This window comes from Choloepus didactylus, chromosome 3 (assembly GCF_015220235.1).
Source record: "Choloepus didactylus isolate mChoDid1 chromosome 3, mChoDid1.pri, whole genome shotgun sequence".
Classification (NCBI taxonomy): Eukaryota; Metazoa; Chordata; class Mammalia; order Pilosa; family Megalonychidae; genus Choloepus; species Choloepus didactylus.
The window spans coordinates 96200282-96217893 of NC_051309.1; the positions used below are offsets into that span (position 1 = coordinate 96200282).

The 17612-nt window shown below is 38.1% G+C and overlaps 2 protein-coding genes across 2 annotated transcripts in view; one reads left to right on the forward strand and one right to left on the reverse strand.

Moving 5' to 3' along the window:
- FAM13A (family with sequence similarity 13 member A) overlaps nt 1-9829 on the reverse strand; it is a 380146-nt gene extending 370317 nt beyond the window's left edge. Inside the window, exon 1 of the mRNA XM_037830247.1 lies at nt 9440-9829. The gene's annotated coding sequence lies outside the window, so the exon portion shown is untranslated. The remainder of the gene's footprint in view (nt 1-9439) is intronic.
- A 202-nt stretch (nt 9830-10031) lies between these two features.
- TIGD2 (tigger transposable element derived 2) lies at nt 10032-13311 on the forward strand. The gene is made up of 2 exons (XM_037829005.1): nt 10032-10360; nt 10506-13311. The coding sequence occupies exon 2, from the start codon at nt 11401-11403 to the stop codon at nt 12976-12978; it is 1578 nt and encodes a 525-aa protein (XP_037684933.1). The 5' UTR covers nt 10032-10360; nt 10506-11400; the 3' UTR covers nt 12979-13311.
- The last annotated feature ends 4301 nt before the right edge of the window (nt 13312-17612 follow it).

A 17612-nucleotide genomic window follows, 5' to 3' on the forward strand; every position in this document is an offset into this window, starting at 1 on the left:
GGTTTATTTCACTACACAGTTACAGTCTTAAGGCCACAAAGCATCCAAGGTAACACCTCAGCAATCAGGTACTTTCACCGGAGGATGGCCAATGGCGTCCGGAAAACCTCTGCTACCTAGGAAGGCAGCTGGCATCTGCTCCAAAGCTCCGGCCTCAAAACGGCTTTCTCCCAGGACTTTCCTTTCTAGCAAGCTTGCTTCTCTTCAAAACATCACTCCCAGCTGCACTCAGTTTTCTCCCCCCAAGTTAGCTCATTTATATAGCTCCACCGATCAAGGCCCACCCCAAATGGGCGGGGCCACACCTCCATGGGAACATCTCATCAGAATCATCTCCCACAGCTGGGTGGGGCACATTCCAAGCAAATCCAACCAGCACCAAAACTTCTGCCCCACACAAGACCACAAAGATAATGGCATTTGGGGGACACAATACACTCAAACCGGCACAATTGTAATACAAAATAAAGTAACTTTAGCACTGAAAGAAACTTCAAAGAACAGGCTTCAAAGAATTGATGAGAACTGTTTCACATTCTGTTTACCCTAACACATACCCCAAAAGAAAAATAAATTATATTTTAGCTGGAAAATTCCCTTAATATTTTAAAAGCAGTTTTGTAGAAATATATTCACAGACCACACAATCCATTCAAAGAGGACAATCCATGGCTCACAGTATATTCAGAGTTGTGTATTCATCATCACAATCAATTTCAGAACATTTTCATTACTCCAAAAAGAAAAACCCCATACCCCACTTACCCCCTTATTATTGACACTTAGCATTGCTGTGGTACCTTTGTTACAAATGATGAAAGAATATTAAAATGTTACTGTTAACTATAGTCCATAGTTTGCATTAGGTGTATTTTCCCATATACCACCCTATTGTGAACACATTGTAATAATGATGTACATTTGTTCCAGTTCAGAATAATAACATTTTTTATTTGTACTATTAACCACAGTCATCATCCACAAGGTTCACTATGTTATACAGTCCCATATTTTATCCTCTGATTTTTCTCCTAGTGACATACATGACCCTAAACTTCCCCTTTCAACCACAATCACACACCTAATTCAGCGCTGTTAATTATACTCAGAATAATGTGCTACTATTACCTCTATCCATCTCCAAACATGTACAATCAACCTAATTAAAAATTCTGCATAAATTAAGCATCAGGTCCCCATTCACTATCCTCATACTATCTCCTGGTGACTTACATTCTAGATTTTAGCTCTATGAGTTTGCTTATTTTAATTAGATCATATTAGTGAGATGCTATAACATTTGTCCTTTTATGTCTACTTATTTCACTCAATGTAATGTCCTCCAGATTCATCCATGCTGTCACATGCATCAGGAATTCATTCCTTCTTACTGCTGAATAATATTCCATTGTATGTATATAACCACATTTTGTTTATTCATTCATCAGTTGATGGACACTTGAGTTGCTTCCATCTTTTGGCAATTGTGAATAATACCACTATGAACATCGGTATGCAAATGTCTGTTTGCGTCCCTGCTTTCAGTTCTTCTGAGTATATACTGAGTAGTGGGATCATATGGCAATTCTATACTTAACTTCCTGAGTAATCCAGCAAACTGCCTTCCACAGCAGCTGCACCATTTTATATTCCCACCAGCAGCGAATGAGTGTTGCTCTTTCTCCACATCCTCTCCAACACTTGTAGTTTTCTGTGTTGTTTATAATGGCCATATCTCATTGTGGTTTGATTTGCATTTCCCTAATAGCTAGTGATGTTGAGCATCTTTTCATGTTGAGAATCTTTTCATGTGCCTTGTAGCCATTTGTATATCCTCTTTAGAAAAAATGTCCAAGTCTTTTGTACATTTTTAAATTGGGTTTTTTGTCTTTTTATTGTTGAGTTGTAGGGGTTCTTCATATACTCCCGATATTAAACCCTTATCAGATATGTGGGTTCCAAATATTTTCTCCCATTGAGGGGGCTATATTTTCACTCCCTTGACAAAGTCCAAAGAAGCACAAAAGTTTTTAATTTTGAGAAGGTCCCAATTTATCTATTTTGTGTGTATGTTCATTTCTTGTGCTTTTGGTGTAAAGTTTAAGAAACCATTGCCTACCATAAGAATTTGAAGCTGCTTCCCTACATTTTCTCCTAGGAGTTTTATTCTCCTGGCTTTTATATTTAGGTCCTTGATCCACATTGAGTTAATTTTTGTATTGGGTGTGAGATGGGGTCCCATTTCATTCTTTCGGATATGAATATCCAGTTCTCCCAGTAATTTAGAGACTGTTCTGTCCCAGTTGAGTGGTCTTGGCCACCTTGTCAAAAATCAATTGACTATACATGTGAGGGTCTATTTCTGAACTCTTAATTTGATTCGATTGGTCAATATATCTATCTTTATGCCAATATCATGCTGTTTTGACCACCACAATTTCTGTAAATTAGGCTGTTGGAATTTTGATTGAGATTGCATTGTAAAGTGATTTGGGGAGAACTGACATCTTAACAATATTTAGTCTTCCAATCCATGAACACAGAATATTGTTCTATTTCTTTAGGTTTCTTTTATTTCTTTTAGCAATGCTTTGTAAAGTGTACAGATCCTTTACATTCTTGGTTAAACTTATTTCTAGATATTTTATTCTTTTAGTTGCTATTGTAAATGAATTTTTTTCTTGATTTTCTCCTGATTGCTCAATGAGCAAAAATCACACTTTCGATTTTTGTCTGTTAATTTATATCACTACTTCACTGAACTCATTTATTGCTCTAATAGCTTTGTTGAAGATTTTCCAGGACTTTCTCTATATAGAATCAAGTCATCTGTAAAGAATGTTTTACTTCTTACCTTCCAATCGATGGCTTTTATTTCTTTTTCTTGCCTAACTGCTCTAGTTAGAACTTCTAGCACAATGTGGTGACAGTGGGCATCCTTGTATTCTTCCAGATATTAGAGGGAAAGCTTTCAGTCTTTCACCGTTGAGTATGATGTTAGTTGTGAGTTTTTATATATGCTCTTTATCATGATGAGGAAGTTTCCTTCTATTCCTACCTTTCAAAGTGTTTTTATCAAGAAAGAATGCTGGATTTTGTCAAATGCCTTTTCTGAGTCAATCAAGGTGTTCAGGTGGTTTTTCCCCTTTGATTTGTTAATTTGGTGTATTACATTATTTGATTTTCTTGTTCTGAACCACCTTGCACATCTGGGATAAAACCTACTTCATCATGGAATATAATTCCTTTAATGTGATGTTGGATTCAATTTGCAAGTATTTTGTTGAGGATTTTTGCATCCTTACTCGTTAGAGAAATTGGTCTGAAATATTCTTTTTTTCTAATATCTTTATTATATAGTTTTGGCATTTGAATAATGTTGGCTTCACAGATTGAGTCAGGTAATGTTCCCTCCTCTTAAAATTTGAAAGAGTCTGAGAAGGATTAGTTATTAATTTTTCTTGGAATGATTGGTAAATTTCACCTGTGAAGCCATCTGGTCCTGGGGCTTTCTATGTTGGGAGGTTTTAGACACAAATTCAATCTCTCTATTTGTGATTAGTCTGTTGAGGTCTTCTACTTCTTCTAGTGGAGATTGTTTGTGTATTTCTAGGAATTTGTCCATTTCATCTAAGTTGTCTAACTTGTTGGCATACAGTTGTTCACAGTATCTTCTTATGATCCTTTTTATTTCTGAGGGGTCAGTAGTAATGTCCCCCCTCTCATTTCTGATTTTATTTATTTGCATCTTCTTTCTTTTTTTCTTCATCAGTCTATTAACCATTTGCCAATTTTACTGATCTTTTCAAAGAAACAACTTTTGGTTTTGGCAATTCTCTCTATTGTTCTTTTTAGTCTCAATTTCATTTACTTCTGCTCTAATTTTCTTTCTTTCTTTTTGCTTGCTTTGTTTAGTTTGCTGTTCTTTCTCTTGTTCCTCTAGGTGTGAAGTTAAGTCGTTGATTTTAGCTCTTTCTTATTTTTTAATGTAAGTGTTTAGGGCTATAAATTTCCCTGTCAGCACTGCCTTTGCAGCATCCCATAAGTTTTGATATGTTGTGTTGTCATTTACATTTGTCTCCAGATATTTACTGATTTTCCCTGCAATTTCTTCTTTGACCTACTAATCAAGACTGTGTTGTTTAGCCTCCATATATTCATGAATTTTCCAGTTCTCTGCCTGCTATTGATTTTCAGCTTCATTCCATTATGATCAGAAAGAATGCTTTGTGTAATTTCAATTGTTTTAAATTTATTGACATTTGTTTTGCAACCCAACATGTTGTTTATACTGGAGAATGATCCAAGAGCACTTGAGAAGAATGTGTATCCTACTGTTTTGGGGGGCAATGTTCTGTATACGTCTGTTGAGTTCATTTATCATATTATTCAAGTTCTCTGTTCTGTTATTAATCCTCTCTCTAGATGTTCTAACTATTGATGACAGTGGTGTACTGAGGTCTGCAACTATTAATATAGAGAAATATTATTTCTCCCTTCAGAGCACCCTGTATGTATTTTGGAGCACCCTGCTTAGATGCATAAAGATTCATGATTTTTTTTCTTCTTGGTGGATTGCCCCTTTTATTAATATATAGTGTCCTTCTTTATCTCTTATAACAGTTTCACATTTAAAGTCTATTTTGTTCACATTAGTATAGCTACCCCATCCCTTTTTAGTTACTGCTTGCATGGAATATCTTTTTTTCTGCTTTTCACTTTCAACCTATTTGTGTTTCTTATGTTTAAGGTAAGTCTCCTACAGACAGCAAATGATGGATCATACTTTTTTTTTTTTTAATCTATTCTGCCAATCTGTGTCTTATGATTGGGGCGTTTAATCCATTAACATTAAATGTTACTGTACAGGCAGTACTTACCTTGACCATTTTTTCCTTTGGATTTTATATTTCATATCTTATTTTTGTATTTTTACCCATTTAAGTTATCCTTAGTGATAATCTTCATTTCTACACTCTCCTCCAAACTTCTCTCTCCTGTCTTTTCCTTTAAGCCTGCAGAACTCCCTTTAGTATTTCTGTTAGGGCAGGTCTCTTGTTGATGAACTCTCAGTTTGTTTATCTGTGAATATTTTTAAGTCTCCTTCATTTTTGAAAAACGACCATTTTGCTAGATAAAGAGTTTTTGGCTGGCAGATTTTCTCTTTCAGCATCTTAATTATATCATACCACTGCCTCCTCACCTATGTGATTTCTTAAGAGAAATCAGCACTTAGTGTTATTGCATTTCTCTTGCATGTGATGAATCATTTTGCTCTTGCTACTTCCAGAATTCTCTCTTTATCTTTGGCACTTGACCTTCTGATATTTGTGTCTTGGAGTAAGTCTATTAGGATTTATTCTGTTTGGAGTATGTTGCACTTCTTGAACATACATATTTACATCTTTCATAAGAGTTGGGAAATTTTCTGCAATTATTTCTTCAAATATTCTTTCTGCACCCTTTCCCTTCTCTTTTCCTTCTGGGACACCCATGATGCATATGTTTGCATGCTTTGTGCTGTCATCCAAATCCCTGAGACCCCACTCAACTTTTCCCATTCATTTCTCTATCTGTTCTTCTGCCTATAAGATTTCAACTGTCCTGTCTTCTAGCTTGCTGATTCTTTCTTCTGCGTGTTCAAATCTGCTGTTGTTTGCCTCTAGTTATTTTTAATCTCTTGTATTGTGTCCTTCATTCCTATCATTTGCTATGCTTCCTTTTACATTTTCAGATTCTTCTTTGTGCTTACAGTGTCTTAATATCCTTTATCTCCCTTCACCTCCTTGAATTGATTTAGGAGGCTTTTTAAACAACTTTAATTAGTTGTTCAAAACTCTGTATATCCTCTGAAGTTTTAATTTGTTCCTTTGACCAGGCCATATCTCCTATTTCTTGGTATGGCTTGTAATTTTTTGCTGGTGTCTAGGAATCTGATTATCTTAATGAGTTTACTCTGGAGGTCAGTTTCTCTTTCTTGCCTAGGATTTCTTGTTGATTGGCTTTGTGCTAAGGCCCTTCTTTCACACTTGGTTCAACTTATTATAGACTTTTAGAATAACTTGTTTAAATGATCAGATTTTTTAGCTCTTATTCATCTGATTCTTGCCCCGGATATATGGTACAATGTTTGAGATTGCACTATTTGTGTAATTATTTCACCTCCAGGAGAAAGCTTCCTTTCCTCTCTTCCTTCTCCAGGATTGCTGATCCATTCTATTTGCTTTTTATTAGCCTCTATAGTTTTTTTTTTTCACACTCCTTTCATTGTCTCTAGCTGTTTTTGCCTAGTGGGAAAATTCTGGGAGGAGGGTCTCCTGGGAAAGGACTTTGCCAAGTCAGTATTTCCCAGTCAAAATGGCCAGGGATTCCTGAAGGGGGCAAAGATTGGTTCCAAAGTGCCCTGGGGAGGAGAATCACAAGGACACCAAACTTCTCTTTGATGAATCCCCAAATTTGTCCTTTCCTGGCCTGCCTAGCAGATGGCATGCTTCAGCAAACTATTCTCCGCTGTCCTATGGTACTGCTGTGCCTTTAAGTCTCACCCGACTCTGCCCCTTTTGGAGAAAGGGCTTGAAACAGAGGCTGCCAGCTGCTTTTGTCCAGGGCAGTTTCAAACCCTAGCACAGAGCCAGGACCTAGTTATCCAAATTCACTAATCAAAGCCACAAACAGTGCTGGGCCATGCCACCCCCTCCTTTCCTTGGGGAAGGTCCACCCTTTAGCAAACTATTGCAGGCAGCCCCAGAAAGGCACTGTGACTTTAAATCTCTCCACCCCCTACCCCCAGTTTCCACCCCTTATGGGGGCAGGGTCGAAACAGGCTGCTGGCAACTTTTGTCCTGGGCTGGTTGAAATGGTAGCTGCCCTGAGAGCCAGGACCCAGCATTCTGATTTTGCTAATCAAAAGCTACAATTCATGCTTGGACATGCCTCCACCCCCATTCATAGGGAAGAGGACATTTATTTTCAGTCAGGGACTGGATCCTGGGGTGGCCTGTCACAAGAATGCAGGATGGGCACCATCCTCTGCAGAATGGAGAGTTTTACCCACAGCTTTTCACCATCGATTATCAGTCCCTTCCTCTCCTCCCTGGATGGTTTACAGAGCTTTTCTAGTTTTTGGAGTCCTCCAACCATTGTTTCACACAGACAGTTCCTGGCTGTTTACCAGCTGCCCTGGAGGATGAACTGAGTCTTGTAGCTCCCTATCCTGCCATCTTCTCCCTTAATATTTTATGTTTTTTAAACTGTGTAACAGTAAATGATTTTTGTGGAAATCATTGATTTTTATTGGCAGTAAGTATATTTCAATTATTAAGATAAATACTACTTGATATTAAATTAAGTTTAATTCATATGATAAATAATAGTATCATGAGCAAGAATTTCATGACCTTATCTTAAGTTTGTTGGAGTAGGCAATTCAGGTATCATAAAACAAAAATCTAAGTGTAAAGGATGATCAGTAAGGAGAAATACAGCAAATGGAAAACAAAAACACAAATATCACTTAAAAATTAGGAATTTTCTCTATCTAGAGATGCCTTATTTCATTATAAAACTATTATGCATAAAGAATACTACTCAACACAAGACCATATAATGTATTTGTATTGATGATATCTCAGCAGAACAGGGGTTTCAGAGCTTATAACAATGAGAAACATAAGCTATATCTTCGAGATATTTAGAGTAGCTTCAGAAAATCCACATTCTAATGAAAGAAATACTAGGTCTGTTGAAGACTGTCATAGACTTAAAAGTACTCTCTCAACTAGAATTTTGGGTAGGTTAAGATAAAATATTGCATTATAAAATAACTTTAATTACTAAAAGACTAATCACAAAGTACCTTTTCTTTTTTTCATATATTGTACTTCTTTTGTGATGGTGTGGACAGAGGATGGTGCTTTAAAATCAGATAAATCCGGTTCTGAAATCTTCATTCTTCCCCTACTACTTGATTAATTTATATACTTTTTCCAGTCTTTGTTTTCTTGTATGTAAAATAAAGGGAACATCTACCTCACAGAATTGTTATAAGGATTAAGAGATATTTTATACATCTAGAAGAAAAACTGGTGGCAAAATTTCCCAAGGAGTGAAATGTCTTGAATGGAGAATAAACCATGGTGAATTGTAAAGGACAGTTAGAAAAAAAAAATAATGAGTATAAAATTGTTCTGCACATATAATAAAAAGTTTCTTAAGTTTTCACAAGAAGCTGAGAGGGTGGGGAGAAGGGGCCTTGAGATATAAAAATACTGGTGAAGGGAAGAGAGGATGGCATAATAAGGTGGAAGGAGGCTGTTACTCAAAGAGAAGAGGTGACAATAAGAAGTTAGCTTCTTCCATTATGAGGAATGAATAACACATCACAACCTTTACGCTTCCTACAAAAAAAAATCAGGAAAAAAAGGACCACTTTTTAAAGTAATATAAAACTAGCATGAAGTTTTACTTTATCCAAAATAGTCAATCAAGTGTTGAATAAAACTGGTTCACTGGAAGCTATATAGGAAAAAAAAAAAAAGGAAAGCAGGTATTTACCAAAACTACTTGTAACCTTACAACATAATTAGATCAGAGAATTTCCATCATACCTAATAATGAAATGCTGCGATTTGGGGGAAAGCAATTTAGTTAGATAGATAGAAGGCATAGAATCAACATGCCTGTTCTGTAGTATGAATAATCTGGTCGATTCCCTTCTGCGAGTCTCTGAAACCTTCTAGCAACAATATAGCCTTGATAAAAAAAAATGGTGAATTACTATGCTACTTTGCGTTAAGAAAAAGGTTAGACATCTACGTTCAGCTATTAGAAACTAACTAAAGATTCTCAATTTTTCAAACGATTATACCAAAAACGGGAGAGAGATAAAGGAGGCAAGCTAAACCCGTTTCCTCACTAAACAGGTACTGCAGGATAAAGGTGTAGCCAGCCCCTTCTCCGGGGAAGGCTCTAAGCGCTATGCAGAGATCCGGGTCCGGGCAGGGGCAAGAGAACCACGGTTCCTCTGCAGCAGCTATCAGAGTCCAGGTGCCGGCATTCGCTTCATTTTTCAAAAAGAGAAATTTATAGTATCTCCGTTTGGGAAAAAAAAAAGGTGGGGAGTCGTCAAATTGCAATTTCCTTATTACTACTGAGGAGCAGGAATAAAGGAGCGGAAGGAAATTCACGACGGGGCCTCCTTCAGGTTCACGCATCTGCCAGGTGTAGTCCGTTTCTACAGCGACAGTGACTCCAGCCCTCGAGCACCAACACCAGGGAGGGGGAAACCCGACACCCCGCTTGATCACCTCCCGCTGCGCTCCCGTGCTTCCCCCCACCCCCATCTTCCTTGAGTGGGTGTTGCAGCTCAACACCAGAGCTCCCCAGCTCCTCTCCCGAACTCCATCCCACCGTGTGTCTGCCTGCCCCCTCTGGCTCCTACCGTTGTTCATACTGAGAACTCCGGCTAGTCCTGTCCCGGCGGGAGGCCAGGGAGTCCGGCGGGAGCGTGCGGGGTTCCTGGGGGGCCGACTGAGAAGCGCCGGCGTCCGGGCCGCCTCCGCGAGGAGGGAGCAACAGCTGTTTGTAAACACGCTCCACGTGCGCTCACCCTGCCCCATTCGCAGCCCGTTCCCCGCACTCGAAGATGGGCAGCTTTCTCATGAATCCTCAGAGGATGCGATTTTTATTCCTCCTGGAGGAGGAGTAAGCCTCGCCCCGCTGAGCCCGGCCACAGGGAGAAGGACCAAGACGGTGTGATCTTGTACCGCCCCCTGCTTGCGGCTGAAGCAGTCGGCTGCCGGGAGCAGCCGGGCCAATAGAAGGCCACTTGACGATCTGAGGGACGCCGCATGGCGGCCGGACTCCGCCCCGTCCCGCCCGCTCGCCGGAGTCCCCGCCCGCTCGCCAGAGTTCCCGCCCGCGGGTCGAGCGCGCGCGCGCTCTCCCCCGCGCAGACCCCGCCCCCTCGCGGACCAAACGTTCTTGCGGGGGCGCGCGCGTGCTCTTTAATCCCCCGCCTTCCGGCTCCGGCGGCTGCGTTTGCCGCTCGCCGCCCCTGTCGTCCCCGACCGCCGCGCTACTGGTGTCACCCTCTCTCCGGAGACTCCATTTGCTCTCGGTGCTGTCTGGCCGCCGTGCAGGCAGGCGGAGAGCGATGCCCCCGTTCCACGGACTGCAGTCCCCTTCGTCGAGCCACCGCTCGCTCACTTGCTGACAGCGGCGGTGACACCGTCGTCGCCGGCGTCCACGGAGGAATCCGGGCTCCCTCCGCGTGAGGAAAGGCGTCCCGCGCTCCGGAGCTCGCCCTGCAGGGAGAGGCCCTAGCTACCACGGCTTCTCTCTGACCTCTTAATTTCAGGAGGTAGGCAATTTAGGACCCTCTGTCTGTGACCCCAGATAATGCATTGATAGGAGGCGTTGATTCTTTCAACATAGTTGCAGGATAGATGTGGGAAATGCCACAGACCCTGATATTGAAAAAAGATGTTTTTGGTATTTTTCTTTAGGTTTCGGAGGCTGCGAGTTCCTATACAGCCCTTCGGGAACTTCTGTTGGCCCTCGAAGACCACCTTTCACCAAGATTATTGTAACACCATCTTCACAGAGCCTTCCACCCCTTGGCCTCTACTTGGGGTCCTGATTGCCACCAATGAAGTTTTCTGTTGCCTTCTTCTTTGGTTATGTGACATCACCTCTTATCCATCTTTCTTATTTCCAGTTGTCGAATACATCAGGTTTAAGTTTGTGTCCTGTTAAAGTACAGAATTTTCCACTTGTCCACTTTTCAACTTACTTGCACACTACTCTTCAGTTTGCCAGACTTGCTTGCCTATGATTTCCATAGCCACTCACCTGTGTAACCCATAATAGTCCTTCCCTAGAAGAGGCAGTGTTCCTTACCATACACAGCCTGACAAAAAACATAGTCAGGGGGTGAGTTTTCCCATTATATATCAAGTTTTCAAGTCCACTCTTGTCTTAAGCTATTTATTCCCTAGTACATTTCCCAGAATTTTCCCACCTGTGTCTTAGTGGCTTTAGCAAAGCACCTCAACTGTAATGATGGCAAGAATTGAGTCTTCAGTAGGACTGTTTTAGAGACTTTGCTAGTACAGTATTCGACTTCTAACTTCCAGTGAAAGTGCAGTTCATGAAAGGACCTGAAACTAAGTAAAGAGGAAGAAAGACAAAAGATAGAGTTAATTGGAGCTAGTACTTATAGGAACTTTGTAAGTTTTAAAATAGCAAGTGAAGGCCTGACCTGGAAACTGGCCAGTACACTACTAAGTCCTGGGGATCAGGGAAGAGACCTCAAGGCCCCATTTTCTCGTCTCTTTGTATTCAAATCTAAGTTGTTAAATATTTTGTTCTAATAATTACTCAAAATATTAGACACTTAAAATGTTGGGGAAGCGAAAGCGTGTGGTGTTGACAATTAAGGACAAGCTTGACATTATTAAGAAACTTGAGGAAGGCATCTCTTTTAAAAAACTTTCAGTGGTATATGGAATTGGTGAATCCACAGTTCGTGATATTAAAAAGAACAAAGAGAGGATTATAAACTATGCAAACAGTTCAGACCCTACAAGTGGGTTATCCAAACGCAAGTCTATGAAGTCATCAACATATGAGGAACTTGATAGAGTTATGATAGAGTGGTTTAACCAACAGAAAACAGATGGGATTCCTGTGTCTGGAACAATTTGTGCCAAACAAGCCAAATTCTTTTTTGATGCTTTGGGGATGGAAGGTGATTTTAATGCATCATCTGGCTGGCTAACTCGATTTAAGCAGCGCCATGGTATTCCAAAAGCAGCTGGCAAAGGGACTAAACTAAAAGGAGATGAAACTGCTGCCAATGAATTTTGTGGTAACTTTCAGGAATTTGTTGAGAGAGAGAATCTACAACCAGAGCAAATTTATGGTGCTGACCAAACTGGATTGTTCTGGAAATGTCTGCCATCAAGGACATTAGCTCCTGAAACTGAGCAAAATACTTCTGGGTATAGGTCAAGCAGAGAGAGAATCATTATTATGTGTTGTGCAAATGCCACAGGTTTACACAAACTTAATCTTTGTGTTGTGGGGAAAGCAAAAAAACCCCGTGCATTCAAAGGAACTGACCTTTCAAACCTTCCTGTCACTTATTTCAGTCAAAAGGGTGCATGGATAGAATATTCTGTTTTCAGCCAGTGGTTTGAAAAATACTTTGTGCCCCAGGTACAGAAGCATTTGAAATCCAAGGGACTTTTAGAAAAAGCAGTGCTTCTTTTGGATTTCCCCCCAGTACATCCGAATGAAGAAATGTTAAGTTCAGATGATGGTAAAATAATTGTGAAATATTTGCCACCAAATGTTACAAGTCTAATTCAACCTATGAGCCAGGGAGTCCTAGCCACAGTAAAAAGATATTACCGAGCAGGACTTCTCCAGAAATACATGGATGAGGGAATTGATCCAAAAATGTTTTGGAAGAACTTGACAGTATTGGATGCAATTTATGAAGTAGCAAGAGCTTGGAACACAGTGAAATCAAGTACTATAACCAAAGCATGGAAAAAACTTTTCCCTGGCAGTGAAGAGAATTCAGGCATGAACATTGATGAAGGAGCAATTTTAGCAGCTAATTTAGCAACAGTTTTACAGAATACAGTAGACTGTGAACATGTTGACATTGAGAATATTGATCAGTGGTTTGACTCTCAGAGTAATGACTCAAGCCATCAGGTGCTAACTGACAATGAAGGTGCTGAGGACCAGGCCAAGCCTACTGAGCGAAAGCCTTTCAATAAGACTAGAAAAGCAGAACTGAATTCAGAGAAGCATATTACCCATAAAGCTGCACTTGAATGGACTGAAAATTTACTGGATTATCTAGAACAACAAGATGACATGCTTCTGTCTGATAAATTGGTATTACGGAGGCTCCGAACGATAATAAGAAGGAAACAGAAGATCCAAAGTAACAAAAGTCGTTAATAGTGCTCTTAAGTGTTCAGTGTGTTTGTGTTTTTGTGACTGTTCACCTGCAGTGGGACTTAAATATCTTATTTGAAGTGCTGTGGATTCCAAGGCCATATACATTTTATAAATGATTTTAGGATTAGCTGCCATTGTCGATTACTTAAACTACAGTTCTTTAATGTTGGCACTAGTAATTCAGCGTTGACATTAACTTGTCTGTTTATTGTTTCTAATCTGCATTATACTAATTAGATTATAAGGTACTGAAGCCAGGAATCATATGTCTGTTTTGTGCCTGAATTTCATTGTTCTAACAGAGGACCAAACACCCTATGGGTACTCAATAAATCCTACTTAAACTGAATTTTTATGGCCTTCTCTGAACTTCAGTTTCCAAATCAAAATATGTGGGGGGTAAGTTTCCATTTCCACAACTTTTCCAATGCTAAAAAACTTACAAGAGTTTAGCAAAAATTATGCTTGAAGTATTCCATTATGACTGCTGAGAACTTAAGGAAAATAGTGTAAGCCTTAAATATGACATTTCTTTACCAGCAGTATTTGTACAATTAACATATCCCTAAAAACGCACTTTCACTTCATTTTCATTCCATCTAACCAATAGGGAGAGCTCCTTCATAGTTGTAGAAAGAATACCATCCCTGGTCCAGGAAGATAGGTTTTTAGTTCCAAACCACTGTGATTAGAAGAGATAAGGGTTTAATTTTATCATCCATCACTTTGATCTTTTAATAGTATAGGTATGTCAACAATTTTTAATAAGCTACTTGACATTCAAGTAACACTTTACAGCATATAAAATTTGTCAAATGCTTTCATATACCATATTTTTTCTGTACAAATCAGCACTGAGAATATAAGAACATAACATTTAATTTATGGAATCAGCACATGAACTCTGGAATAATACTGTCTGGTATCCTTACCAGTAGAACACAGGAGAACCACTATGGAAGAGCACAGACTCTGGAGCCAGGCTGCTGTGTGATCATGGGCAAGTTACTTAGACCGTCTATAAAATAGGGATGATATCTGCCTCAGGGGGTTTTTGAGGAGTAAATGAGTTAATATATGGACTTTAAATAATTTGGGCTTAGAACAGAGCCTGGCTCAGAATAAATCCCCTTTGAATGTTAGGTGCTGTTATTGCATTGCAGAAATTAAGAGTTTCAAAAGTGCTAAACAACCAGTGTTTGATTCAAAGTGGTGCTGCTGCATTGGGAGAACCCTTCAGAAGGAAGTGAGATAAGTGAGATAAAAGTAACTAGTGTCAGCTGAAATATAATTTATTTCAACAAAACTAAAGGGTTAATACAATTTAGAAATCATTTGCTGAACATCTCTTAGTAGGCACAGTGAGTATACAGGGATGTTTAAGACATCATAGGTTGAATTATAATAGAAAATAGGAATAGAATTATAATTTCTGCTCCAGGCCAATTAGTGCCCACCTGATTAAGTAAACAGAAGTTGACTTTGTGGAAGAAAGCACATTAGAAACATTAAGCATAATTCACTGAAGTAATAAAATACAGGGGATTAAGATAGTAGCAGTAAGCAGGGCAATAGAAACATTTTGTCAAGCTAAAGTATAATACAGGATCAATAGAAAATCAGAGCAAAACCAGTCACAGGAGACCCTGGCTATAGCTATTGGGCTCTGCTCTATACATGTAGAGTTTAGAACTTAGGAGTAATTTGATTTTAGGGGATTTTAGAGCCCCTATCTGATTTTTCCTGCATGTGGCTATTGTTAGCTTTAAGAATTCTGCCTTTTGAGGTGAGGTTGTGGGTTTGAGGATGGCCTTGTCAGAAGACCTCTAAAAATATGCTTTATTTGGGAGAAGTCACACAGTATTATTAACACAACTTTCTTAGTCTAGACAATTTCACCTACCAGTTAGGCTTGAGCAAATGCGACTGTAAAGGTAAGGCCTGAGGCTATTTGGCTTCATATATACCAACGGATTCTAATATTTTGAATGGTATTTTCATTTTTCACAGTGGTTTGTACTAATTTCTCAAACTTTGCCTCTCAGATTTCCTTCAGTCATAACATTGAAATGGCTTAATCTTGGGTTATATTGTAGATGTTAATATAGATTGTGCTTTCTAATTCCGTTAACTGTTGAAATGCAAATATCTTTTTCTCCTTCCAACTAATGTAATATTTGTAATATCCTTTAGGAAAATGCATTTTGGTTGTCTTGGATAACCACATGTCCGTCTTAGTTATATTTACCTTGAGAAGCACAGAAGTAAGTGCTCTCATTTGACTTTGTGCAACTTAAATCATCCACAGATTCTGACTTATTGTTTACCATTTATAATGGGACATATTTTTTAGAGGATTTAGACTAACAGAACTCATACCAAGTGGAAAAGAATACTTGTTCAGTATAATCTGGGAAGCCGGAAACAAAAGGTGTTATGAATGCGTAATGAAATGCATAAAGCATGCAGCCTTCTCCCACATTTACAGGCAATCTGAAGATGGATATGAACATTTTTAGTGTAGCTCCTTTATGCAGCTTTACATTTGTTATATGAATATTCCTAGGAACTTTGAACACACATTTGGGAATTTTCATTTTCATAGTGATTCTGTAAGTACATTATCAGCTATTACCATTGTAACTAAGTAAATCACCGAGGGATATGATATTTTAGAGTTACTGTCCGGATATTAAAGAGGAAAATTGTGAAACAAGCCTCAGTTGCCTATGAGATAACCTCCACCAAAAGTGCTTTTTGTTGTCAAGGAGAATCTGTTAAAAGCTGAATTTGTAACCAAATCACACATAGTTTCTTCAAGTTCAACAAAAATGATACCTAATTCTTACATTTCAGATGTTTACCTTCTGAAGTTTATTTACAAAGAAAACACAATTATCTTTGAGCCTAAAAAAAGACAAAGTAAATGCAAGACAGTTTTTGTTATCTACTCAAGCAATTAACATGTTTAAAAAGTCATATAAGAGAATAAGGCCTTAGATACTTCTTTTCTTAAGAAATGTCTGGTTGAGGTTATGCATATAAACTTAGGGTATTTAAGATGATGACAGAGAACCTACAATTTTTTAAATTCCCTTTTTGCCTTTAAAAAAAGTAATTCAAACATTGAATTCAGTAGGAGTTTTGATAATCTGTGTGATCTAACCTAAACTAGCATAATTTAAATCTATTTCAATATAATAATCAACAGTATGGTTGTATTTAAAAAAAAGTGATTGTTAATTATGGAAAAATAAGCAAGGATAGCATTTCAGTTTTCTGGAAGCTTTTTTTTTTTTTTCTTTTTGGGGGAGTTTGTGACCCCTCAAAGTACTAATAAAATATTTCACCTATAGCATACCTAAATTACTTTTCTATAAAAACTGGAGAATGCACAATTTTTTCCCTGCACTATGCAAATATTCAGTACTGTAAACTAAGCTCATTAGTTTAATTGGTACAATATATAATAAAAACACTTAAACCATGAGAAAAAAAGACTATTTCATTGATTCTAAAGATGCACATTTTTTCACATTTTAAGTATCCGTGAAATGAGGATGCTCATTAAAATCGATAGTGTCTTAGAATTATAATTAACAACACTTTTATCTTCCTTAAGTACATAAAATAATGATGCCTCATATTCTGTGAAGTATGATAAAAAGTTTTGCATAAATCTTGCCTTTTGAAAATAGGACTTAAAAATTCATTATTAGTGCACACAAAAAATATTTATCTAGTAGATTTATGTTATAAAAGTGGATATGCATGTAACATTTATATTAAAAGATAAAATTTGTCTTCAGAAATCTAATTTCATAGTACCATTAATTGTACACACACTCACCTATGTTTTATTTATTTAGGAGAAAAGATAGGATAATTCTTACTAAATTATTGAAATTTCATTATTTAAAGTAATGTTGCTTGATTTCTTTTAAATATGGTTTTATTGGCCCTACTTCAAATGATTTGTATGTGAAGTAATCCTGGTAAGCAGTTTCTAGGCAGTTTCTAGGTTGTTTAGGAATAGCTTTTGTTCCTTGTTTATATGTTGTATACATATAACAATTATCCATAAGCTAAGAATGACATGACAGAATGGGCTTTTTCTTTGTTTAAAGTCTATTTTTACTTAGAATTCCTTAGTTTTTACCTATTGTCCTTTTCCTGTTCCAGGATCCCATCCAGAAACCCACATTACATTTAGTCATCATGTCTCCTTACACTCCTCTTAGTTGTGGCAGTTTCTCAGACTTTCCTTGTTTTTGATGATCTTGACAGCTTTGAGGAGTGATGGTTAGGTATTTTGTAGAATGTACCTTGTACCATAATGTTCTTTTTTTTTTTTTTTTTTTTGAGGTGTGTTTGTGTTGGGGGAAGGTTCTTTGTGCATTTCTTGCCCATTCTAATGCAAAGCAAACTGTAAAAGTGTCATGAGTTAAGCTACATTATATAAACTAAAAGTATGAAGGACAGAAAAATAAATTCTGATGAGCATCTGGGAAGGCTTCTCATCACAAGTACAAGTTAAGCTTGCCTGTAGAAATTAGTTGCATTCTTGTTTGAGGTGGGATGAGGAATATGGCATGAGTGTGACAAACTCAGATCATATTCTTCTAACAAACTGA